Below are 26,103 nucleotides of genomic sequence, written 5' to 3' on the forward strand. Positions count from 1 at the left end.
GAAAGCCTCGGTTCAGGATTGGCTTATATCCCCATCGCTTCTCATCTCTTCTTACGCTGTATCCCGTCTCTGCATTTGATTTCTCATACGCAGAAAACAGACTCTCAGCCACGTCAAATGGTCCCTGTTACGAAGACTGCTGACAGCCCTTTTGCTTTTCTGTTCAGGACGCTCTGGGAGGATCTCATCTGCGAGGGCTGTGTGAGAGACGTCTGCAGGGAGAGAATACCCTTTTTGGACATACTGGTTGGGGCAAGGCTTACACCTCGGGCTTTCATACTCAGAGGAGCAAGAACACCGCCAAGGGAGAGGAATGGAGCGCCTGGCCTCCTTCAGTAGTAAGTACCGTAACATGACATTTGGAAAGTGTCTGCCATTGTTTAAAGACATTAGCAGCCGTCTGGGGGAGAGAGACAGAAAACTAGCAATATTTGGTCCACAGGGTCACTTCTTTGATCAAATTCTCAAGAGCATGAGTACCTGAATGATTCAGTGGGAATTCGGGTCTTTTTTTCTATCTACTTTTTACAGTTGGGCTAGTTCAAATCCATTTCCATGGAAAAAATGTGGCTTATAACTTGACAGGCTATTTATTTTGACTACTGTGCAATGAACGAAATAAGAAGAACTTGCAGAGCAGAGTTTCATTCCTTGTTCAGCAATCTGAGCAGAGTCTGAGGTTTGGACGAGTTACAGAACAATCTTGCTGATGCCTTTGCAACCACAGCAGTATGCTTTACGAGTCAGACTTGAGGTAGATGGATGGAGACTGTAGCTGTCCGTGCAGTACTCTCTGCAAATAAGGTCTTGGGTCTGGTCTTCAATGCAGAAGATGAGCACGGGCACTGGATCACATCAGCCAGCTAGCACAGTCCCTAGCATCACTGCTGAGTTGTACCAGGAGGCTGCTACAGAGAAGATTTTCCTTTGACTCCGTTGCACAAGTTTAGGTTTAGCCCTCAGTGTATCAGCTCTAGAGGAGAGGTGGTGCCAACATCTCTTACAACTGTAGCTAAATGAGGAACTTTCAACAGATATTTGGAGAAGCTGCAGTAGGAGAGCAGTCATATACAGTTGAGTTCACTTAAAATTACTTTGCACAAGTGAATTTAGGTGATTGCAAAACCAGTGCCTTGTTTGTGTTGCATGAGATTTACTTTTGGCTTCACAGATGACCCTTTTGATAAGCCTCCATGCCGAGGTTGCTCTTCGTACCTCACAGAGCCCTACGTTAAGTGTGCTGAGTGTGGGCCTCCTCCCTTCCTCCTGTGTTTGCAGGTGAGTGCAAGGATAAAAGCAAAGGCATTAATTTCTTTCAGAAAGTCATCAAAGGCCTATCCGGTGCCAAGCTGTTCCATAAACACATTAATAACTGGTCTCTGTAAACTTGTATCAACACACTTATTTGCTCAGGGACAGGGAAATGACAAAGAAAATGTTGGAGGCTGAAGAACTGAGGCATGAGCAGCTGAAGGAGATCTTTGTGAAGGCAGCCAAAGCTACCTAAAGACATGCAGTCAGCCTGACTGTGTAACGGAGCATGCCTCTGCATGTCTAGAGAGGTATTGTTTCTGTAATTTTTTATGGCATGGAAAAGAAAAGCCGTCGAGAAACACCCTTTCCCTGTCACCACACATTGGTTTCTTCCTCCCAAATGGAAAGGAAAATTTGGAGAAAGTGTGCAGTACTGACGATAATTGTTTGTGGCCAGATACAGTTCTATAAAAACTTATGTGTGTGATCTGATAACCACAGCAAGTACTGCTAGTTTTAATTATTAAATAAATAACTTTGCATTATTGATGATTAAAAAATGGCAATAACCTCTAAAACTGAAAAAGGAGCTTAGCCTTGTGCTCAGATATGTACAAAATACACAAAACCATATTTTGTGTATTGTATATTACCTGTACTTAAAAAAACAGAAATTTAACTATTTAAAATAGCTGCAAACCATGCTGGTGCTTTTTAAACAGAGAACCAAGATTAAAGGGAAACTGTGTTTTCAATACTTAAGAAATGCTCTGTGCTCCCTTCCTGGAACAATCCACTTTCACACATACCACCAAGCTTCTTTCACCTGCCTAACTTTGCCATAAATACTTCACAAAAAAGTATGTGGACTCACAGGAGTTGTGTCTTGGCGCAAAAGACGAGTAAGATACAGAGACAGAATTAACACAATTTTAATACAGATTTTTCTACCATTTTGTGTTTTTTCTAAAATGAAATCAGAAAAATTGAATAGCTTTTTCAGCATATCAGGTCGTCAGTTTTGGATACCCCGTGGTCAGAGAATAAAAAAGGGACCAGTTAAAATGCTTTCAGGGCAGAAGTAAGAGACTAACATAACGCTCATCTTTTGTTCTGCAGTGTTTCACCCGAGGATTTGAATACAAGAAACATCAAAGTGATCATACTTATGAGATAATGGTAAATATTCCTTTTAGATAACACCTACTCAGTCTTGGGCTTTCATAACTTTGCAGGAGTTAGACCCTTGCTTACTAATATTAACTTGAAAAGTTAAGTGATACAATTCTTTAATTCAGAAGTTTAGAACTATTAAAAAAAGAAACAGTCTTCCTTGAGAGCAAAATAAAATATCCACCTGGAACATAATGGAATAGTGGAGACATTTAAAGCTACATTTTTTAATTGTGCCTAGATAGCACAATGCATCTCACTAGGCTTCTAGTTCTTTAACCATGTGAGTCAACTTCTGTTTCTCTATTCTTGTTTTTTCTTCCCCAAAATTAATCATTTTAAAAGTCTTCAGTAATTTTTATTGTGTTTCAGAGCATAACATTGAAGTAGCTGGTAGCTACAACATGTAACAGTATATCAGAACTGAGTCATCTGCAGTGACAAACTAGTATCAAACTAGTGACAAATCTAGTATCATCTGCAGTGACAAACTAGTTTTTACTGTAGTTGATGAACCAATGCCTTAAATAATTCAACAATTATTTGATCAGGTTTCATGGGACACAGTGAAAGTTTAAAACTGCCAGGATTATATACTATGTTGCCCTGTATTTTAGAACTTCTTTGCTATTCATGTGATGGATTGTTACAGAGGATTACAGAAGTTTGTTTTGCTTTTTTCTTCTCTAGACTTCCGATTTCCCTGTCTTGGATCCTAACTGGACAGCTCAAGAGGAAATGGCACTCCTAGAAGCTGTGATGGACTGTGGATTTGGAAACTGGTGAGAATTTAGTCGTTCAGCCAGGTTCGGTGAATGATGGGTAGTTTTTCCTTTCATTTCACTGGATCTTACTGTTGAACCCATCAGTGCACGTTGAATGTTCAGTGACTTATTGTGGGCGAGACACTAATTTAGCAGCTAAAGCAGAAGACTGGGGTAGCAGATTCTGTTTTCAAATCTGCTGTTAGATATACAAGGAAATTGTTAAAGGCTTCTTGTGAGGTGCAGGGCACCTCCAGTGAAGTACAAAGGTCCCTCAGCTCACAATAAAGTCACTAGGTTTTGAAGAAGCTCAACTATTGCACAAGATTTTCTGTTCCTCAGTTTACTCCTATGTAAAAACCAACTACAGAATTTCTTATCTTGTGTGGTTTCGGTTTGCTTACAGTTGACTAGGTAGGTATTGTTATTTTTTGAGGTTTCCTGCTTCTCTGTCATATTTAAGATAGAACACTGGGAATATTTCATGTTTTTACATTATGTTCTGTTAATTTTTGTAGTTGCTACAGGATTTTTGTGCGTTTGTAAATAAAGGAGATCTGTAGTATTGAGTTACCTCTCTTCTCCTTCATGAAAAAATAGCTGTATTAAAAGTGTGGAACTCCAGACTTCACTGAAACAGAACTGTGAGTTCTTACACATACATTGCTGTCATAATTAAGACTGAAAACTGGTTGCAGTTATGTTCTGCAAGTATGCTGCCTAGTACATTTTGCCCTACTTAGCCATACAAGTAATCTTAACTTTTTCCTTAAACACTTGGCTTTTTTCAGCCTTTACCAAATAAAGGAAAAACTGACTTTTCTTCCTGGAATCCCCTGCGTCCAGTTTTTAGTTTAACAGAAATTAAAATAATTGCTGCAGGGGGATTTTTTTTTAAAGTCCTCAACTTACACAGCCATTTTATTAAGACAAAATACTTCATGTTTCTAGTCAACCACTCGTCCAAGAAAGTTTGGCAAAGATTTCTAGAATGTGTTTTGTGCAACCATTTCGGTGTTTAAAAAAAACCTGTTTAACATCGCTACACGAAAGGGGAAACCATTATCCAGTTAAAATCGCAGGAGAGACTTGAGAAGCGGAATGCAATTCCGGACTTAGAATTTACCATTGCCTGGAATTAGTAAAATGTATAATAAGCTCTCAAATAACAATACTAGATTTTCAGACACATAAAAGATTTGGTACGTTCCATCAGCCGGGGAGTTTCTCGCGTAAAGACAGTGAATTGCATGGCTCATGACCACCAAAAAAGTGTTCCCTAGCACTGTATCAAACGTGTAAGTATTGGCTCAGTGTCAGGACCCAAAATGTGAATTCAGACATCATCACAGGTCAGTTCTGTGCACACAATGCGATCGGTCTCTTGTCCAAAACTATCTTTTCCCACTAGAGAAAGAAAAAAACCTTCAACAGTCCTGTGTTCTTCATATTAAGCCTCCTCCTCTCCCCACTTCAGGCAGGACGTAGCCAACCAGATGTGTACAAAATCCAAGGATGAGTGTGAGAAACATTATATGAAACACTTTATCAACAATCCCTTGTTTGCATCTACATTACTGAACCTGAAGCAGGCGGAGGAGGCGCAGCACAACGAAACAGCTATTCCTTTCCACCGTGAGTATCCCCTGCCCACTGGCGCACGCAGGGAGCTTCCGCGCAAGGTCTCTGCTCTTCCAAAGCTGGAACGAGCAGCCTTTGGAGAAAGGCATGCACCACACATGCAGTTTGCTTTCATTCCCAAAAGGAGACCTTGTTCTGATGGCTAACTTGAATAATTGTAGTAGTAGGGTTTTCTTCACACTGTGTTAAATCATTGGTGTATCAAATAGACAAGACTGCCAGTTCAGTGGGAAAAGGGAGGGAACAGAGTGGTCTGATACAGACACCAGGTTCTCAAAACCAGAAGCTCCTGCACAGCCAGTGGAAATGGTCACTCACAGAAATCACCACAGCAAAAGCTCGGTTGGGCATATTCATTTAAAGGACACGCTACCTCAAAGCTACTTCGCGCGTGGCACAATACAACAGCGTGTCCTTCATGGTAAATACCAGTGTGAGTTCTCACCCTGATGCTGGGGTGGTTACTGTTCTTGTCCTGACCCTGCGTAGCAATGTTAACTGAGAAGGGGTTTCTACCTTCAAAACATTTCATCTGATTATCCACTGTGTAGCGGTCTAACTGCTGATGTGATTTGTCATAAAATCACTCCCTTTAAACTATGCTGATTTCACATCTCTCTCTTTAAAACCGCCTTTTCAAAAATGTATGTTAAATTTCAGCACTTGAACAAATTTTCAGTTTTCCTCATATTTAACATCTTCAGAATTCCCCCAGTCTAGCAGCTGTTTCATTATAAAGCTCCCCAAAACGGCTGGGTAAAAAGATTGCTTGGTATCTGGAGGTTTAAATTTCACCATAAAGTGGTTAGAGGTAAAAAGCAGTAGGAACCGGATAATTTTGGTTCTGTCCCTGCCTGTCATTGATTTGTTTATGTGACCTGGGCCAAGACAAATTCTCTGTGCCTCTGCTTGCTTTATCTGTAGCATGGGACTTATAATGCTTAGCTCCGTCACAAGTGTGTTGTGAGCCTCGGCCCATTATTGTCTGTAAAACAGTGAGCTGCTCAGTTGGGAAGCGCCGTCAAAATTCAGAGTTGTATAGCTTTAATTGCAGCTCTCTGTAATGGCACCCAGAAGATGGCAGATTTAACACCCCTGTTGCTATTAACTAAAAGAACCTGCACGCTGAGACCGAGTGATCTGCAGAGGTTTACCGGGCGGATGCTGAGCTCTGAAATGCAGAGTTTACGTTTTATAACCTATTTATTACCTTGAATTTCTGTGTTTGACTTTTGAGAATACTATGAAGATCTCAGATTGCTGCATTTTTCTCTGGATGAACTCGGTCTTTCTCTGAACATAGCGCTGAATAAAAGCCCAATCAGGGTGGTTTTCTTCAACTAATTATTCCCACTTTTCCTGCAAAAGAAACACCTATTTACAGATCGTTTTGTGTTAAAAAAAGACCCCACGCCCTACACAACAGCTAAAAACCTTTATTTTTTCAGCTGCTGATGATCCCCCACGGCCTACTTTTGATTCCTTGCTCTCCAGGGATATGGCGGGGTACATGCCAGCCAGAGCTGACTTTGTTGAGGTAAGACTCTCTCTGCTCCCAGTATTTTAAATTTGCTACTGAACACAAGGTCAGCAAACACGCACGTGTTTGCCCCTGCCTATAGGTCTTTACTCTTCATGTAAAAAACATTAGACGAGAGGACAGGACAGGGTAATTAAACCAAGGATTTAATTACAGAGGTGGCGCTGCAGGCCTACAAAGCTGCTAGCGGGGATCTGCGAGTGCCCGGCTTTGCGCGTAGGGGCTGTCAGGCATGCTGCTACCACCAGATGTCCGGGAATGAATGGCTCTTATGTAAGCGGACTAGATGTTGTGAATTAGATGCTTAGCAAAAGGGGTCAGCTTCTGCACGCTTCTATTTCATTTGCCTTAGAGAAGCACATATGAGCCTGATCCAAAGACGACTTGAAAGACCCGCATTGTTTTCAGGGGTTTTAGCTGTGGGCCCAGGGCCCCAATTCCTGTTGCAAAACAAGCTCCTGTACGTGAAGTAATGACTCCAGCCATACAGGGGCTTGTTGGTTTTGTACATTTGAGCAGAATTTCCACCACAGTGCGGGAGTCATGGAGATTACCTGATTAATTCTCATTATCCTATCGCAGCATCCTGCTCCAGTTCCAGCCACGGGGGTGCACATGTACATTCCCTAGTTAAAGCTCCCCTGTGATGTATGTTGCTCAAGGATGGAACCTTGTACAACTGTGTATGAGTAAATATCTCTGTTTTCAGTACTTCTACGTGTGCTGAAACTTGATACCAATTTTTTAGTGCTAGTTAGTGACAATTTATCAATCACCTCTGAACAGGAGTTTGACAACTACGCTGAATGGGATTTGAGAGATATTGACTTTGTAGAAGATGATTCAGACATTTTGCATGGTAAGTCCCATATTTTTGTACATTGTCTGAAACATGTTTCAGAGTGCCTACACAGCATTTCATTGGGCCTGGGTTTCTCTACACACTTTTAAAAAGTGGACATAGTTTTTTAAGGATCTCACTTCTGTGCGCTGGGATTTAAACACTGGCATTTCTATGGTCCTCACTTTCAAATCTCTTTTAAAAGCTCTTAATCAACTGACATACAAACAGTACTTATATATACAATAATGCACTTCACTCACTACTGAAATGTAGCCAGCTGTAAAGTAGAACACGACTGAAAAAGAATGGTCTCCACCAGTAGCAGGCATCTCTTTAGGAAAGGCACAAATGATGTTTTATCCAGTATAAACTCTAGAGAAAGTTTAGCTAAGTAGAAGCAAATTATCTGAGATAGCAATTTGTCTGGAAACAGGTAGCAGTACATCAGTGTTGGAATAAACAGACCTACAGGCCTATTAAAAACCAGAAACATCAGTGCCGTGGTATTACTTCCCCTCCCCGGCTGAAAGATATTCTTTCCATCCACATAATGTTTGTGAGCATCATAGCAAGGCACAACTTTTGTTCTGATTCAGAAAGAGGAACACCTTCTTCCCCGTTGCCAATACCCTTTTCCCCTGCTGTGTCTAGGTTCTCGGAAGATCTGTCACTTATTCTAACCTCTGTTAGTTTAGGAAACCTGGTATCAGGATAGGTATTATTGCAGGCAGCAAGGAGGTATGTAGTTTAAGACTATGTGCAACACATTGAAACCGTTCTACTCTTGAAGTTGTGTGGTTTTTCATGCGTTAAACACGCACACTGAGTTCTAGTAGCATTAGCTGTACGTGACAACTTACTTTTTTATTGTGAAGAGGATGGTTGTTGTATGAGTCCAATTACTGCTACTAAGTTTCTGTGAACAGAGCTGCCTTAATAATACCTAATAACAGGAATTATTAAAATGACGTTTTAATCCATAGAGAAGAAAAGGTCATACTTTTCCCCACATTTATGAGTACATACAGTGTTTAAAAGTACTGTGTTGATGCTTCAGAATGCTCCCATCTATGTCAGGCAGTTCTAAGCCTTAGCATCCCTTGAAGACAGACAAATCCTGTTACGTACAGACAGTCTATCCGAACTTAAAAAATCAGTTTGAAATTTAGCAGTGTACACAGAGCTTTAAGGAATGCAAACTCCCTTGGCTCAAAAAAGGTTATGAGAATCGTATGTCAGTCTCTCTTCCCTTTTAACGTTTATTGAAAGGGGGACTGGCTTGTGGACATGTCACGGATTCATCATGCCATCTCTCTACCGTTTCTTTTTATTACTGTTAAAAGATATATTTTCTTGCTTCCATGTCCTATACCGAGTCCTGGTAGACTGAAAAAGCAAAATAATCTCCTAGTTCTGTTCATTAATTGATAGCTTAATATTCATTCAAGCTGTTTTACCAGGCCTGTCTTCCTCCCACTGCACAGTTCAGCCATTTAAGGTATCTCCTACCAGCCTCCTGTTTAAGTTGTCAGTCTGAATGCAAAAATCAGCTTTCCTCATCTCTTCAGAATATCGTAAAGCTATGCAGGGCCAGACCCTTTGGTCTGTCTAGCTCAGTGTCCTGTTAGTACCCCATAGCAGACACGCAGGAGAAGAGCGTAAGAAAAGGCAAGTATAGGCAGATACTTTTCCTGGCATATCTTCCACATTTCCTGCAGTGATAAGTTTAGTGACTTCTTGAGCCATAGGTTGTTTTCAGACCATTTTGACCAAAGGACCTGTACTCCATGAACTTAGCTAACTGCTGTTAGAACTATATATATTTGTACTTTTGCCCCCATAACATCCTGTAGCAGTGAGTTCCACAATTGAGTTAGGAGTTCTACAATTTAATTATGTGTTGTGTGAAAAAATACTTCCTCTGTCTGTCAGATCTTTTGCCTGATAATTTCATTGGATGTTCTCTAGTCCATTCTTCAGTTGTCTTCACTATTTAGTATAGGATGTCAGGCATTTGCCCTGTGAAAACTGGTTGGCAGAGGTTATGGAGCGTAACCAACTACATTTTCAATCTCTTAGCTCAGGAACTCTGGCATCTTCCTTCCCACAGCTGTCCTAGATCTGCCCACGTCGGAGAGAATGCCTCTAAAAAATGAAGTCCCAGGGTCTAGCCAGCTGTTTTTCTTTTACATGAGGCATCTTGGGGAGAGAAAGGATTATTTTCTAAAAAACTCAACAGTTAGATCTTTCCCTTCTCCAGGTTAATGCAAAAAAGGAAGGAGCCACATCCTCCCTGCCCTGCAGTTTTAACAGATCTCAGCTGCTGACTTTGCTTGATTGCTTGAGAGTATTTTGCAACCTAATTGTAGGATTTCGTACCGTAGAAAATGGCTCAACATTTGGATCTGAAGGCAGGGACAGGCATTTGGATGATTTAAGAAACCTTTGTACTTTCTAGTTAACAGGCAGGGAAGGTTGTGAGGCAGCCCTGGAGGCCCAGGTTCCCGTAAGCGCTCCCCAGGGTGCCTGTCCCACTGCTTCCAGGCAGCGGCTCGAACGTGCCTCTGCCCCAGCCCTGCCCACTGGCAAACTTCTTACACTAGATCTTACAGAAGTGTCCTTGAAAAGCAGCCCTGTGGCTGTCTTCCACACCTGCTCGAGACAAATTTTTGCTGGCCAACCAGCAAACTTTTTTTTTAAAAAGGTAAAGATGTAAACAGGGTTTTAACACATTTTATAGCCCAAAGAAACCCAAATGGGGTCTTGCAGCAAAAATTAAGTATCAGGTTTGTGAAAAAACCCTCGGTTTGTTTTCCTGCCGTACATTAAACCTCACTGGGTTCAAGATTAATTTTTGAAAACTACTTTTATATTCCATTTTCTGAAAGTTACTCAAGCTAGACCCTGAGAACACACCAACCAGAATAATTTCTATGGTCTCTCTTTCTTTGGTTTCACAAGTCACAGATCAGTGCTGCAATGTCTAGGTTGCACGTAACACAGGAATATTTGACGCTTTCACTGGAAAAGAATTCCCCCTTCTTCCCTTTCCTCCACATTGGTCTGCTTTTTCTTAAAATTTTGTAAAAAATCGTTTTATAAAAAGTTCTAGATCTAAGCTGCTTGACCTCTGTTTCCCGATACCATTGCATTTACCCTGTTATATTTTCCTGTGTCACTTGAAACAAGTTCTCAGTATTCCCACAAGAAAGAAGAGTGCAATTTAATACAAGGTGGAAAGACTCCCAGGCAGCCTTTTATGAGGAACACAGAAACCTGGACCTGCTGACTCACCAGCTCCTCCCACCACACAGGAGGTCACAGGCGTTGTTCTATCACTTCTTGATATTAGTGAGATGGTAGAAATTGTGTGAAATCTCTCATATTTCAATTAACTTCTTGAACTGTTAGCTTTTATTCAGTACTTGCAATATAGTAACTGCATGCAAATATGTATTGCAGTTACACAAAAACGTAATGGACGGATCAAAAGAAACAACTAGTTACAAATCTAATTCAGCCCAGAGCGCTTGAATATTTCATGAATAACAAGTTTTCATCAGACTGAATTATAACCTTAGCAATTTATCTTTTTCCTGACTTTTTCTCCCCCTTCCTTCTCATGCAAATGATTTTTACCTCTAACACTGGAAAGTAATTGCTGAAACTTTAAGTTTAGAAGTGAGTGGAAATAGACTGCAACTCTGGCTGTACAGTAGTGAAATTTCATTTTATAAGATACAAGGCAGTCAACGTCCTTATAAATATTACATGATGTTTATTCTTTTGTGGAAGTTCCTGACATGCTCTGAAGGCAGATACTCTGTTTGCCTAGGGTCCTGCTTTCCTCTGGGGAGGGTGAATGTGGATTGTAGCCATAAAGTTTGTACCAACCAAGGCACGCACTGGATACACAGCCTGTTTACTTTGATTAGTTTGCATTCTTCCCATTATTTGGGCCTTGCATGCCAAACAGAGGTTAGCTAGCGTGAAACAAAGGTCTCACTCATTAGTGTTCAAAAAAGTTTTTGCAGACCAAATGAGGCTGAAGAGGAATGAAAAGCAAAGAAGCTGTTTTGGACACACTCTTGAGAAACCAAAATATTTTGATTTTTTGGAATGAAGAAAGGAGCCTTGAATTTCTGCCTATCACTGGATCCTTCAAAGCTACTCTGACCATCTCAAAGAACCTTATCATTTCCCAAAGTGGACACTTTGAACACGGTGTCAGCTTGGATTATTTTAAGTTACCAGTACAAACAACTGCCTCCCTAGTATAATCCATGGGGAAAAGCACAGGCAAATCATTTTCATTCATACAGCATCTCTTTTCTCATTTCAATGCAGCATGTAACAGTATAGTAGTCCCAGTTATTCGTGCATTCTGGATTTTGTAATCGGCTGTTGCTGTGTGAATATGTCTGTTAAAAACAAAAGCCTCTCCATAAGTGCATGTGGCAGCAAATACTCATTTTCCGTAAGCAGAAGCTCCATTTTTTTCCTTCATTTGTTCTCATGAATGTTCCTTCCCCTCCCCAGTTGACCATAATTTCTTTCAGAATATTGTGCACTCAGGTGAAAGCATCAAAATGCAATGGTTACAGGTGCATAATTACGTGTGATATTTATAGAGGTTCTCCAGTGCAATTTCTGCATGTACTTATTAAGTTCTGCCCACACAAACCCCAGAAAATAACATGTTAGCTTAGCTTGCAGAGGGTTTAAAAATATAAAAATATTTTCCATAAATTGGCACCAATTCCAACACTTAGTAAGAGATTTCATTCATGCTGCATTTCCCAATTTCTTGTCCCCACGTTGAAGCAAGAAGGAGAATTTGCTACAGTTTGCTTGTTCTTAAATTAGGAAACTTAAATACCTCTTTATGAAAATACATGATGATTCTTGAACACTCTGGTTTTGCAAGAAATTTGCAAAAAGAAGTAAGAATACTGTACACCCCTCCTATCTTCATATGTAATCTTTTGCTCCTAGATTAACATCAAATCAGTTTTGCATAAATTGAAGATTTTTTTGCTAAAATAGGATCAGCAAGCGTAACTCAAAACTGTTGGCTCCTGAGGTAGTATGCACAGCCTGTGGGCTTTAGCTGTCCCTGTTTATAAGAATTTTTATTACCCAGAGGACTGCACAGAGGAATTGCCGAGAGGCTAGGGGCTTCCTGGTGTTTACACACAAATACGTATTTTAAAATAGACACATAACCACACTTCTTTCCTAATTGCATTATTAATTATTTATTGGAGAGTGAAATCAATAAACTGCCAGTACCAGTTTTGCTCTTTTCTTGCAACTGCAGAGAGAAGAGTGGATTCTGGATTCTGTCACGCTTGGGCCACCCCTGTTCACACAGCGCAGTGGGCTGAAAGGGGACGTGCTCTTGCTTAGTTTCCAAGCTGCATGTTGTCTCTACAGACTGTAAACCTACTGTCAAATCTTAAGCCTCTTCCTTCTGAGAGCGTATTGAAATGATTAACGTAAAGGAAAAAAAAGCCAAACAAGAAATCAGCCAACTCTACGCTTATTTAATGACCTAGAAATTTTGCATTATTTAACAAAACTAAGGAAGGGAAGGTGATAGGTGTCTCCTTATCTTTTCTTTCAAGAATTTGTGAAAAAAGTTTTATGACCTTAATGGTTACAGGAAAAAGAAGCTGAAGGATCTCCAAGTGGATCAGCCAGACTGTAGGCAGATTTGATTTTGAAAAGGATATGATTTCTAATGAGCATGGCTTTGTCCTGTGCTTCTTCACATTGTCGTGAACTATTCTCTTTCTTCTTCTGGCAGACAGATAAGTTTAGAAGTTAACAAGCTAAAATCTTGTAGATGTTTTTAAGAACTGCGGGAAAGGCTACGTTGAATCTTCACAGTTCGGAACTGTGTCTTTCTATTTTTTGGAGTTCCATGTTCTGGCCAAAGGCTTCTTTGCACAAAGGTGATACCTCAGATCCTTAAATCTGATAAATTTGCTTTTCAGGAGAAGGAATACTTAACAATTGCATGTATGAAGGAACTAATAAGTGCTAATAGTAAAACAGTCCAAGAAGGAAGAGGAAGAGAGTTCTCAGGATCTACCCAGGTTCATATTTACAGGCAGTAATGTATTTGGAAGAAGTAAGCAAAAGGAAGCTTCTACAGGTAGTGGGTATAGTCTGCAGAAGGTTAGGCTCTAGTGAGTTTATGCCCCTGTAAAATTGCCACGGGATTTTTAAAACAGCAAAGTAGAGTGACCATTTCAGCCTACCATGAACATAAAGGCTTGAAAATTAGCCTAATACAGTGATTACTTATGTATTCTGTGATTTTTTTATTATTATTATTTTGCAGCTCTGAAGATTGCAGTTGTAGATATCTATCATTCCAGGTTAAAGGAAAGACAGAGAAGAAAAAAGTGAGTTTTCAAGCAATAACCTTTGCTTCATTACCATGTTTTGGTCCCCGATGTTGTCCTAGTACTAACCATAATTGATTTCCTATAGCATCCTTCCAGACAATTCCTGTGCACGGAGACCTTCTGCTATGAGATTTGCATGACAGGCTTCATCTTGCATGTGTGGCTCTCCTTCCGTGCACAGATTAAGATCAGGCACATGGCTTTAGCAATGGTACCAGCCCAGAAAACACAGATTACAGACCCTGATACTTATTTGTACACGTGGTTGACAAAGGACCTCTACACACCATAACTCTCCTTTAAGCTCTCAAAACAAGTCATTAATTGTGAAAAGCCTATTTTCCAGTCCTTTTTAGTGCATGAAAGTCATGTACACAGTGCTCTTCATATTACTATCCCAAATCCAGTTATACATCAATAACAAAGCTTCTAGCACACCTTATGAGATCACGTAGCCATTTTGCACAATGAGAAACTGAAATACTCTCTAGGAAACCAGTCACAGATCCAGGGCTAGGAACCAGAAAAAAAGAGGCAAATCTCTGTTCTTTTTGTTCCCTATGTGATGCTGATGGACTGCACATAATTCATTTTCTGCTTTAGGGAAAAAAAAAAAGCTGCCAGTCTGTGACTAATTGCTAGACCCCCACTTTCTCCATAGAAATGTTTGCATCATTATTTTTAATTCTTAGTGGTCCATAAGTTAGCTTTCCACAATGCGTAATGAAGATAACTACGTTACTGACGTGAGTTTGAATAATTTATTCAGTTCATTTGACAGCTTTTTAGAATGACTCAATTCATTCATTAAATTCAATTTTATTAAAACTTTCAAATACTTTGTTCAATATTTAAAATTATATCTTGCTCTATTACTCCCTACTGGAAGAATTAATAATTTGGAGTAAGACTCCTCCATTCCTTCTCCTCATAATACAGCACAGTTCTGCTGAATGACAGGTAAGAGTTGATATGTATTGACCTGGTTCTTTATAATTCATAAATAAAAAATATTTATGTGGTATAATTTCCATTATGATAAATCATCATACTAAAAGAAAGTGCCATAAGGATCAGTGACATAACTCAAATCAGTGTCAGTTTTTGTAAAGTTTCTACAGCAGGATGGGACAAGAATCTGGAAAATGACATAAAAATGCTGATGTCACTCTCAGAAAGGCTTCTCTACATGGGACAGGAATATTCCTTTATACATACTAAAGAAAACGTAATGGATTTTATAGAGCAAATTCCAACCTGACCTTGACGAGCCCAACTTTGTAGTATCTCTTGTCATTTGCAAAAGTCGGGTGTTTATCGAATTGCCACATAGCAATGGCCACATGACATTTGCTGAAACCTGTGACGAATGTATGTGTCATGCACTTGTAAATATCTTACCTGCCTTTTTACTCTGCTCATGTCCCTGGTCCTGTCAGGAGCATTTCAAACTTACGAGTTACCTAAATCATTTTCCTCTTTTTAAAAGCTAAGTTGTCATGGAAAAATTCCTTCACCCTGCTCCCCGTGGTGAAATTTACAGTCCATCTCTCACCCTTGCTCTAGTAGAAGGACGTTTGTCTCTCTCTGAAGCTGGAAATCATGCTTCATGAGACATTCCTTTACCTCCAGTTTTGGAAGGACAAGTTATAAGACACTGTAGATGTGAAATCTGTGCCTAAAGAAGTGATTTCAAACCTTTAAAGTGATTGTCGCTCCCTTTGTGCTTAGTGCTGTCAGAGTTGGACTAATACACATCGCTATCCGAAATTTACCTGGATAAAAGCCGCACTGCATCACTACATCATGCTTCTCAGCTAGCCAGCTCAAGGGTTATGGAAATTTCATACGAGTTTAGTTTTAGACCCCTCTGATGGTCTAAATCAAAGTTTCTTCTGAAGCCTTTTATTTATGAGGTAATACAAGAGGTAATGCCTTTTATTAATACCATTTTGCTCTCAATTACAGAATTATAAGAGATCATGGCCTAATCAACCTCAGAAAATTTCAGAGTGAGTATCAGGTGTAACTGCTTAACTTCAAAGTGGCCTCTACTCAGGAAGCAAAACTTCGCATGTTCACCGTTTCCAGTGCACCAGCGTGGTTTATTCATACTGGACCATATTCAGATGGTCTGAATTCCAGCAGATTTCCTGCGCCGACTGTTTCCAGCTGGCTGGCTCTAACTGCTCCCAGCTCAGTGTTTTAGCTATTGCCTCGGAATTGCTCTTCAGAAGCCTTTTAGGCTCCACTGAGTAGGGAGAGGGGTGAAGGTGAGATCTAGGCCTTTTAAGTGCATCTCAGTATTCTAAGAAATGATCAAACAACATTTAAATATCATTCTTTATGCTTTTAGAATTTTAAGGGCTGTATAATTCTATTGCTTTTTGCTCAGCAGTTTGTAGTTGTGACACCAAAATGGCCCAGAAGTGTACCAAATCTGGATCTTTGGGCAGTTAGCTGAGGCTAGTAGTCAATTCCACTGAATTTATTTTCTTCTCACAGTAGGGGTGATAAGGTGTGTCGCTTTTTTCCCCCTCTAGTTTTGGAAAGGCGATATCCAAAGGAGGTTCAAGACCTTTATGAAACAATGCGACGATTTGCACGAATTCTTGGACCGGTAGAGCATGATAAGTTCATTGAAAGCCATGCATGTAAGTATTTTGAGGATTTTAGCATATATGTTCTTCAATAGGCATAATAAGGGGTTGCATCACCTACAATCTTTCCTAAATATATACCACTCCTGGAGGGCAGGACGTTGTTTTTTCTCCTCCTCCCCCATCTAACTAACTGAGAAAAACAAATACATTTGTGGTTTGATACATTAGATGAGCAGCAAGTGGGTTTTTTTCACTAAACTCTGTCTGAGTTCTTTGTTTGATTTCTCAGTTGACTGAACATTCTGGTCATGTGTTAGAAGTAGTCTTTTCCCAGCAAAAGACCACTCTTCATTTACTGGGACTGTAGACCACTGAAATGACAAAATCCCTAAATTTATGTCTGTATTGAGAGACCAGGAGCTGGCAGCAAATTGTGAATTCTTTGAAAGATACATGTTAAACTATTATATGTGTACATAATTATATAGTACAGCTGTCATTATGTCCCTTACCTTAAAGGGAGAGGCATTGTTCCATCACCAAATCATCTCGAGTCTTTATGCATAATCACAGCATGCATTTAGTCAAATTCCAGTACGAGTCATTACATCCTGCTTAATTCTGTGACTTAAACTGGGCAAATCATTGCTCATTAGAAGCAACGAAGCATTTAAACAGTTGCGACTGTGTTTTCAGGACACCCTCTGTGAAATGCCAAAAGTATGATCCTGCAAAATCATGAGTCCCACATGTGAGTGCTAGTCCTGGAACCTAGTTTTGTTGTAGTGACAGCGAAGTCCTCAAGTTAACCTGATAGTTGAGTACACGCATTATACAGTTCTCCTGAGTAGTACGAGTAAACGAATTCGAGACAAGCAAACTTGCTCACTGTAAAACTAAGCAATGCCTGGAAGCCAGCTGATAAAACCTATAGGCGGTAAATATCTCTGAGCAAAAGAAACATGGGTATTTAATCTTACTGACTGCAGAGAGAGAGTTGTCTGCAAGGAAAAATTTTGGAAGGTCCACTTATGAAAATCGTAGTTCAAAGACAATATAAGATGCTCTAAGGTGCCTGGATGGAGTAGTTTTTCAAACCTATTTAAATGCCTTCCAGAAATCCTACATTGTTGTTATTTGCCTTGTCCAGAGTATGGCAAAGGAACTGTCAAAGCATGAGGGTAAAATAACTTTTCTGAGCACACCAATGCTAGAAACCAGCTTAAATCTGTGATCAAGAAGTGTTAGGTCACAGCGAGTTTGAGATCTGGTACAGACTTGTGCACAGAGGTTAACCCTGTCTGTGGTTCTGTATACTTCATAGCCCAACTGTGTAGACAAATAAGAAATAGCAATGTTCCTAGTACACCGCAGTTCACTGCCACCCCCACTGACCCACATTTGTTTTTTGGATTTCCCTTCTACTTACTCTCGGGGTAAAAACAGTGGAATTTGAGCTACGAAGGGAAATAAAGCGACTACAGGAATACAGAGCAGCAGGAATCACCAATTTCTGTAGTAAGTACCTGATGCATTATTCAGCCCATTCCCATTCATCAGTGTGCGGAAGGATGATTTTACAACATTTAGGATGCGTTGAATAAAAAGACACTTATTTTTGAAATGCATTTGCCTAGCTCTTTAATTGAACAAGGCTTTAGCAAGAATGCTTCAGTCCAGCTGTGCTTTTTTAAAGCTAGTTTGAGCCATCAGCTTGGAAAACGCGTTGTCTAGCGGAGCTCTGCTTTAGTCACCACTTTGCAAAAGATTCAGAAAAAAAAAAAATGTATGTCATGGCACAGTGGTCTCCAGTGCTTTATCTCTGGACACTTTGACTGGCTATCAACAAGTGTGACATCTGGAGAGAGGCCTAAGACCTCTACATAAATGAAATGGCCTGTTTTATCCTGGAATTGGATCGTGGAAGCCTTTTTTGTTTGTTTTTGGCCTGAAATTAATGGGGGGAGGGGTGCAGGATGGAATCTAATACCTTCTGATGCCAAGTAGTTGTCATGAGGGAGAATAGCAGAGTCTGGTCCAGGGCTAGAGAACAGTTTCTCACTTATTTCCTGAAGTAGAAAAACAACAGTCTGAAAATTTTGACCGAGGCAGCTGGTGAGAATGTGCTATCTGTTTGCCATAGGTGCCAGAACATACGATCACCTTAAGAAGACAAGAGATGAGGAGCGCCTAAAGCGCACTATGCTTTCTGAAGTCCTGCAGTACATCCAGGACAGCAGTGCCTGCCAGCAGTGGCTCAGTCGACAAGCCGATATGTACGGTTACAGTAAGGCTGGGCATTTAACATACCTCTGCTTTAGTCAGGTGCATCAAACACATTTTTCTGTGTGGTAACAAATGCATTCCTGATTTATTACAGTAGGAACAGTCTGCAAAATGTAGAAGGGCAAGAAACTGGATAACAGCAATAGTGCTGGTTGAAGTGCAGACAAGGAAGTGACTAGTAAGGGCTCAAAATCTCAGTTTTCTGTATTTTATATTTCAGGAACTTAACTGCTGTTAATAAAGTCATGGAGGGAAATGAGGTCTTTATGGATATTAATGAGGGCACAGATGACACTTGAAATGTGTCAGATGATTTTAGATGTAGCAGCATTATTAATGTGTAGTCACCCGGCACAAGCACTTTGATTTAAGGAGCAAGCTGCAATGCAAAGGAAGTGCATCCTGTATGCTACCTGGTCTGAGAAGATGCTTTGGAATTTCCCCAGTCAGTCTCCACTGAATTTTTTATTGTGTCACTCACCCCCCTTTTCGGGGGGGGGTGTTTGGTGTTTTTTTTTTAAAAAAACAGGTTTCAGCCATGGTCTTCAATCTGGGAGTGCTAAATATTTACAAATCCTGTTGACTTCAGATCAGGGCTTGGTTTATGCAAGTTGAATTGTATAATTACTATAAGTTGGGGAAAAAGTAGTTTCAGGGCCAATATATGCGGTTATTCTTAAAAAAAAAGCATGAAAATTTCCTTTCTTTTCAGTGATTCCGGCCTGACTCCCACGGTACCAGTTCCTTCAAATTCAGGTAACTGTTAGATGATGGTCTGTGATAAAAAGCCAGCCATACATCAGTAATACTGTTCTGACAGCCAGTTGGAGAGTGACTCTCTTGCTTCAGTGCAAAAGTGTCAGTCCTCAAGCCTCATGGTTAAGCACTGCTCGAGTCAACATTACCTCAATCTGCAGCTCCTCCCCCATGCAAATCCTATAGGCTTTTTTGCTGAATTTCTAGATTTTTCTGGCTACACATGTAAAACCCATCCTAAAGCTACATTAACGAGGCAGGAAAGAAAAAAATTTTCACATGAGAACAAAATTTTATCTTTAAAAGATAAAGCTAATCCAGTTTTCTAATGAAGCTGTATAGCACATACCGTAGCAATATGAACGTGACAGAAAGCAGATTTGGAAGGGCAGAACACCAAAAAACAGTTGCCTGAGAAGCAGGCAGTGGTTGCAGCATCAAGCACACCAGAGTAACAGAATGAGATGATACAGGTTGCCTATGCACTTCAGTTTTCCTTTTCTATTAATGTGCTTTTATATTCTTTAATTCTGTAATCACAAATTACGGGTTTTTTCCACCAAGAGGACCCTACTTCTTTCAGTGCCCGGTAAGGACAGATTCAGGGGTCAGTCAAAGCCCTTCTGAACAAGACTTCTATAAAATCCCATCTCATTTCTTGAGGTCACAGGATTGCATTCAATGAATGAGACTAGGGTAAAGTTTTACTGTAAGGCTGTTAAATGTTGCCAGGGAAAACTGGCTTCTAGCTCTGTCTCTACATCCAGTTTTTATGTGGATGCTAGTAAACCACTTGAACCAAACTTCTCAGAGGTGGACATTGACTCTATATGTTCTTCCTCATTTCTGCCAGGAGCCCTGGAAATTTGGGTCAGAATACCAAGCAAGTAGTTATTGCAGTATGCACTGTGTTTTAAACAGCTAAGATCTGGTATTTTGGAGAGAAAATAGCATTGTTTATCTCAGGCTGGGCATCCAGAGTCCATGAAATGGGGACAGTATCCCCTCAGCTGAAGGGCTAGGATGAAGAAGGAAATTAACTTTTTGTCAAGTATTCAGTGGCCAATGAAAGAGAAGAGCCCAAGAGAACATGAATTGTTTTGCCTATGGAACCAGTATCACATGTTGAACAAAACCCAAACAAAATACCATATAGTTGGTAATTAAGCAAACATCCTGCATACTGAATAAGGCAAGGATACTGCGGAAAAACTGCCACGTGTCTATATAATTAAAGGCTGCATCATACTGAATATACAATAGGGCAAATTAACGTTGCTTAACTTTACTTCTGGATTTTAAGATCTTGACTTTGCAGCTTTAATGTGTTTTCTTTAATGTAGTTTGTGTGTGTGTGTTATTTCCTAGGTTTATAAAAGAGTACAACCAAATTCGGTCGTGTCTCATCATAGCACGCTCATTCCAGGCTGTAGAAAGAGGGAGCAGTGCTGGGAAGTAATTTCCTCTACACCTACCAGAGACTCATTAATCCAGCTTCTTTCTAGTCCTTCAGTTCTCTCTCTGATCAGGCTCCCCTCACCCAGCCAGGCTCCCATCTGTCTCCTACAGATGCACAAGAGAAAGAGACAGAGAGTCCCCAGTCCCAGAAGTAGGACCCGGACAGGGCAGGGTCTGGAGCAGCGGCCAGCACAGTCCTTGGGAAAACGGAGCTGCGGATTTTCCAAGATCTCATCACTTTGCCAAATTTGGGAAGTCTGTCCTGGGACAGAGGGACCTATCTCTGACAGTGCCAAATATGTAACCCACAGCACAGGGACAACAGACTTTCTAAAAATGTAAATAAATAACCCTAGCTTTGTTCTGAGCTCTGGAAGTTAAAAAAATACATACTATGAGAGAAAAAAAACAACCTGCAAGCAGACAGCCTTTGTGAAAGTTTAAGCTGCATGAGGTAAAGTTCAGCAAAGTTACAAACAACAGTGAAAGTGAGAGCTATCAGACTACCTTGTGATAGATATTTCTTCTAGTACTGTTTATCATAACAGACGAAAATAAATCCACAAACTGCATTTGCTTTACAATATCTGCATCGGATTTAAAGGCATTTAAAGAAAACTGTGCTTTATGAAGTTGTCAGTAATACCAGAGAAATTGGCTGCTAATCACACCAATAAATAATCTCAGCATCCTTAGAAGGGACTGGTTTCACACCCGCTGGGAGTTAGTCCCGCACGCCGCGCACACCCAGACGCACCCTCCGCACAGCGCTGGCCTCCCTGACCCCGGCTGGAAGAGTTGGTTTAGTCAGGAGGTACAGCCCAGCTTAGCCACGGTCAGTGCCAGTTTGACAGAAAGCTATTGTCTGACAGTTCCTCCTAAAAGCCGGTGAGCCAGGGTTAACAGCGTAAGAGTCCTCACGCAAGTACTCACAGTGCTTAACTATGTCATTTGCAAAATCATACCTTTTCTCAAATCAGTGCAGTTTTTGTGTTAAGTCCTGAATAACCCTGTCTATAAACACTTGGATCATACTGGGTTAACATCACCGGGATTTCATTGCCTCTGTGGTAACACACCTAAGGAACAGCTACCGCCAAACTGCTCAGAGTTCTTAAGTGTTTTCCTTTCTTGTCTCTGCAGGTAGACGGAGTGCCCCACCACTGAACCTCACGGGTCTCCCAGGGACAGAGAAACTTAATGAGAAGGAGAAGGAGGTGAGGAAAGGAATGAAAAGACGATCTATATAAAACTTCTATCTTCACAGTGCAGGGGTGCTCACACCATCTGTCTCAGGTGCTGTGAATATCACCTCGGCTATACGCTCTGACTGCTCTTTCCCACTCAGAAAAATCATTCAGGTTTTCCGGTTGCCTTCTTCATTTCAGTTACTGTATTATATGTACAACATAGATGCAGCAAATTAGCTTATTTAGCACAGAAAGGTAGAGTGCGCCAAGGTGTTATTATGTGCTATTATAACATCCAGAGTATGACATCCTCTCTTCCTCCATTGTGAGACTTGGGTGAGCAGAAGGGTTATTTTTTCGTAATGAACATCGGTTTTAAAACTGGCAGAGGATTTTGTCAAGGGCTTCACTGGACAGATCGCTGAACCTGAGTAGCAGAGCTCTTTCTATGTTACACATATCTCACAGCCAAACCTCAGCCAGCGATGGCTGGTTTTTCACTGTAACCCTAACGTGAACCACGGAGGCGGTAACAGTGTATTGTTTTTTCATGTTTTTTCCATATTTCTGCTTTACAGTGCATATACCAAGCTTTTTGTATACACATGTGGCAGAGAACGGAACCTGGCTTTCTTTAAGCCCTGGGTTGTTAGCTCGGCCTGGCGTGGCAGCTTGCAGTCCCGTATAGAGTGCTCTTGCCCAGTCACCTCAAGCAATCGGAGGCACGGGGGAGATCAACAGAGCAGACAGGAACGGGACTGCAACCCATGCGGTAACCCCCGGGGGAGGTAACGCAGCAAGGGGCCTGCCCTGTGCTTACGGCTCAGTTTCTCCTGCAGCCCAGCACAGGCCTGTCCTCTAATTCAGTCAAAGGCAACACTGGGAAACTATTGAAATAGAAGATTCTTTTCTTTTTTTAGCAGAAGTCATAATCTGTCCTTAGATTGTCCACAAGGCAGATTTCAGTGTACGTGAGACACAGATGTATTTCAGACTTTCCCCTCTGTGTGGAAGCTGTTTCCCCTTCACTGGAGATGGCAGCATTGAAAATCAGATCACAGATTCACCATGGAACATGGCATTTCTGGCTCCATTCAGCATATAAATAATTGTGACGAGGACATTAGTGTATACAGGCAATCTGATTTCCTCGTCAGCTGAGACATAAAGTCTGAGTCCCTCTGAATTCTGCAATTTCCTATCAATGAGGAACAATCATTAAGCATTTCCTTATTAAAAGGAGGAGACAGCCAGTATCTCCATTGGGAGCAATCCGGGGCACCATCTAGAAGGCGGCTGGTATTTGGAAGCTAAATGGGAGCACTGCAACCTAACAGCAGAGCACAGGGGCTTTTGGAAGCAATTCCTTTTACCGAACTTCCAAACACGGAATGCCCTCCCTGCACAGTTTCCATCCTAGACTTCCGGAGGGGGCAGGCGCTGTGCGCATAGCTGCTTTTGTAGAAAGGTATTAAAGACTTAGTCTGCAGGGGATTAATAGACAGATGCCCTCCCTGGCTCTCCTCCAGCACGCTGAATTGCTGGTTGCAAGTCTCTTTGGCATGTGTACTTCCCTTGGTCTGTAAAGAGCAATGCCCACACAGGACACACTCATCGGTACGCTCCTGCGAGCCGGGAGCTTGCTTTCATCCTCCTAGTTTATTTTTCAGTCAGGAATGTTTTTGAATGCAGCAGCCAGCAAGCTCCTCCTCTCCCTACCTGTGGATCGAAACAGCTCATAATACAACTACTGTATGCCTCCCCCGTACAAAAAAACACATTTAAAATGTTTTCAGGAAAATATTCACAATGTTACTCCCCCAACAGGGATCTCAGAATGAAAAAGCGTGACAAGTGTTAGTGTTTATTAACTTCACCTTTTGTCTTCCAGCTCTGTCAGATGGTGAGGTTGGTCCCTGGAGCCTATTTAGAATATAAAGCTGCTTTAGTGAACGAGTGTAACAAACAAGGAGGCCTGAGACTAGCGCAGGCTAGAGCACTCATCAAGATCGATGTGAACAAAACCAGGAAAATCTATGACTTCCTTATCAGAGAAGGGTACATCACGAAAGCCTGAGGACAGACATCAGCGCTTCGGCTGGAGCAGACAGATGTGGAGAAGCTTTGAAGTCGCTTCGGCAGCGCTGAAAGATTTTAACAGTGTTGAATGAAGGACATTTCCTTTTGTTTAAAATCTTTTGGGGCTTTTTTTTTTTTTTAAACAAGTAGGGAGCTTTGTTAAATTGTATGAAAACTGACATTTCTTTGTCTGGTTTCCTTTTGACTCTGCTGTTTAACGCTGCTGTTGTCAGAATTACGCTGCCGTGTAGCGCTGGAAAGAACCATACGCCATATTAGCTAATCTTAAATGTGAATGGTCATTCATTTCTAACACCTCTTGTAAGTAAAAAGAGAATCACGGTACTTTTATTCAGACAGTGACACAGAATAAGGACAGGAGAGCGGCACGTAATGAGAGTCACGCTTTGACTTTGTGTGAGTACAGGGGTATAGAAATGCAGTCCCCTCCGTTCTTGTACTCCTTCCTAAACCAGCGTCAGCTTTCAAAGGAGATCGCACATGCCCGAGGGTATAAAGATAGAGCTTGCAGTGGTCCAGTCTTTTTAACTTAATTGTGATAAAGGATGGAAAAGGACATTGCAGGGGAGCTCCTCAACAGTTGTTACTTTTATGTGATATTAGCACATATCACAGCATGAGAGCACTGTACAAACCAATAAGCGTCATCTCCTCGCTACTTGATTTGTGAGTGTCAAGTTACATATAATCCCTCCGTTTACTTTGTTGCTCCGGCTCATTGGAAAGGCTGGATGTTACAACCAGAGCAGCCTTTCAGAACATAAAGCAAGCGCTGCTCAGTACCCCGAGGTTCTCTCTCACGAAAGAGAGCAAGCGAAGAGCACGAGAAACTGCCCAGAGCACACGTTTCAGCCCTTCCTGCCCGCCTGTTCGTGGGGCCTTATTCCCTCAGCTTACCACGGTAGCAGCGACAAACCCAGTTGACCAACAAAGCAACAATGAGGTGCAACAAGTTACTACACACACTCGCACGCAGATGATCCACTGTACGACTTCAGCACAAACATTTGTATTTGAAAATACAGTTGGATGATGAAGATGGTTCTTTTCAGATGCAGCTTGGCACGGCTCACTAGACAGTAAAGTCTTCAAACAGCTTCCATTGCTAACGTGCAAGGCTGAAATAACATCCCGTAAGTAACCCAGCAGCCAAAGCAGGTGGGATGTTGGGTGCTCTCAAGTTTGGGATCTCATGTGGAAAAGCCTAACTGAGTTACAACTGTACTGATACCTGTTTAAGGTGTTTAGGTTTGGTTTTGGGTTCCCCCCCCCGCCCCAGAGTAATTATCCTGTGTACCTGAGGTGTCATTGAATGGGAAGTGTTTTGGTTTGTAATAAAATCAAAATTACTTGAAATAATCTTAAATTCGTGTTCCTGGACTCCAAGTGAGACTGTAAAGGTCATGCAACTGCCTGTATCTATATCCATCAGCTTCTCACCATGAGAGAGAAGAGATAAATGCACAACAGTGGCTGTATGGATGTGACCACTAAATTACCTAGAAATATTACTATTTAAAGAAAAGCAGCAGTAATAAATTACATGTTGAAGATTAAAGTCTGCAGAAATTGAGACTGTATAGACTGGGAATGCCAAGGGAAGGGACAAAGTAAGCTGTAAATCCTTGGGAATATTTTTCCCAGTTGTCTTTTAACATTAAACGAACAGAAAAACTGCCTTTCCTCTTGCCCAGTCTCCTATGCCGTCACACGTACAAAAAAGCAGCACACAAGCCAAATACACTGCTGTGACCATCCCGAGATCGGCAACATCCCCACCCGGCAAACTTCAGTGATGTTCCTTTGCCCCAAAGGGGCCCAGACGGGACTGTGAGCGTGACCTGCTTTGCCCAAACATGAACTACCCAAACCCGAGCTGTTGCCGAGCCCCATGCTTTGGGCAGCGCTAAATAATTCGGCCATCTGGAAAACGCCGGGGAGAAAAGATCTCTGGAAAGGCGAGAACGGCGATCCTTTAACAGACCAGGAGGGGAACCAGAAGAGAGACTTCACCTTCCAAGGTAAGTTGGAGAGGGTGAGGCAGTGGGGAAGCGGAGCTGGGGTGTTTCCCTTGCGTA

General features: G+C 41.3%; 1 protein-coding gene across 1 annotated transcript; it reads left to right on the forward strand.

The window, feature by feature from the left end:
* The first annotated feature begins 228 nt into the window (after positions 1–228).
* Positions 229–24,003, forward strand: TADA2A (transcriptional adaptor 2A). Its single transcript, XM_009816527.2, has 15 exons — positions 229–338; positions 1,172–1,278; positions 2,374–2,433; positions 3,118–3,209; positions 4,669–4,826; positions 6,281–6,369; positions 7,159–7,231; positions 13,566–13,629; positions 15,601–15,644; positions 16,176–16,286; positions 17,682–17,753; positions 18,379–18,511; positions 19,234–19,277; positions 21,879–21,952; positions 23,817–24,003. Exons 1-15 carry the CDS (start codon positions 314–316, stop codon positions 24,000–24,002), a joined length of 1,332 nt encoding a protein of 443 aa, XP_009814829.2. The 5' UTR covers positions 229–313; the 3' UTR covers position 24,003.
* Positions 24,004–26,103: the final 2,100 nt, after the last annotated feature.

The sequence above is a fragment of the Gavia stellata genome, chromosome 25 (genome assembly GCF_030936135.1).
Source record: "Gavia stellata isolate bGavSte3 chromosome 25, bGavSte3.hap2, whole genome shotgun sequence".
Classification (NCBI taxonomy): domain Eukaryota; kingdom Metazoa; phylum Chordata; class Aves; order Gaviiformes; family Gaviidae; genus Gavia; species Gavia stellata.

Coding starts and splice junctions, on each gene's coding strand:
- TADA2A (XM_009816527.2), top strand. CDS start 314: ATGGAGCGCCTGGCCTCCTTCAGTA. Junction 6,370..7,158: donor CCAGAGCTGACTTTGTTGAG/GTAAGACTCTCT, acceptor ACCTCTGAACAG/GAGTTTGACAACTACGCTGA. Junction 13,630..15,600: donor GAAAGACAGAGAAGAAAAAA/GTGAGTTTTCAA, acceptor TCTCAATTACAG/AATTATAAGAGATCATGGCC.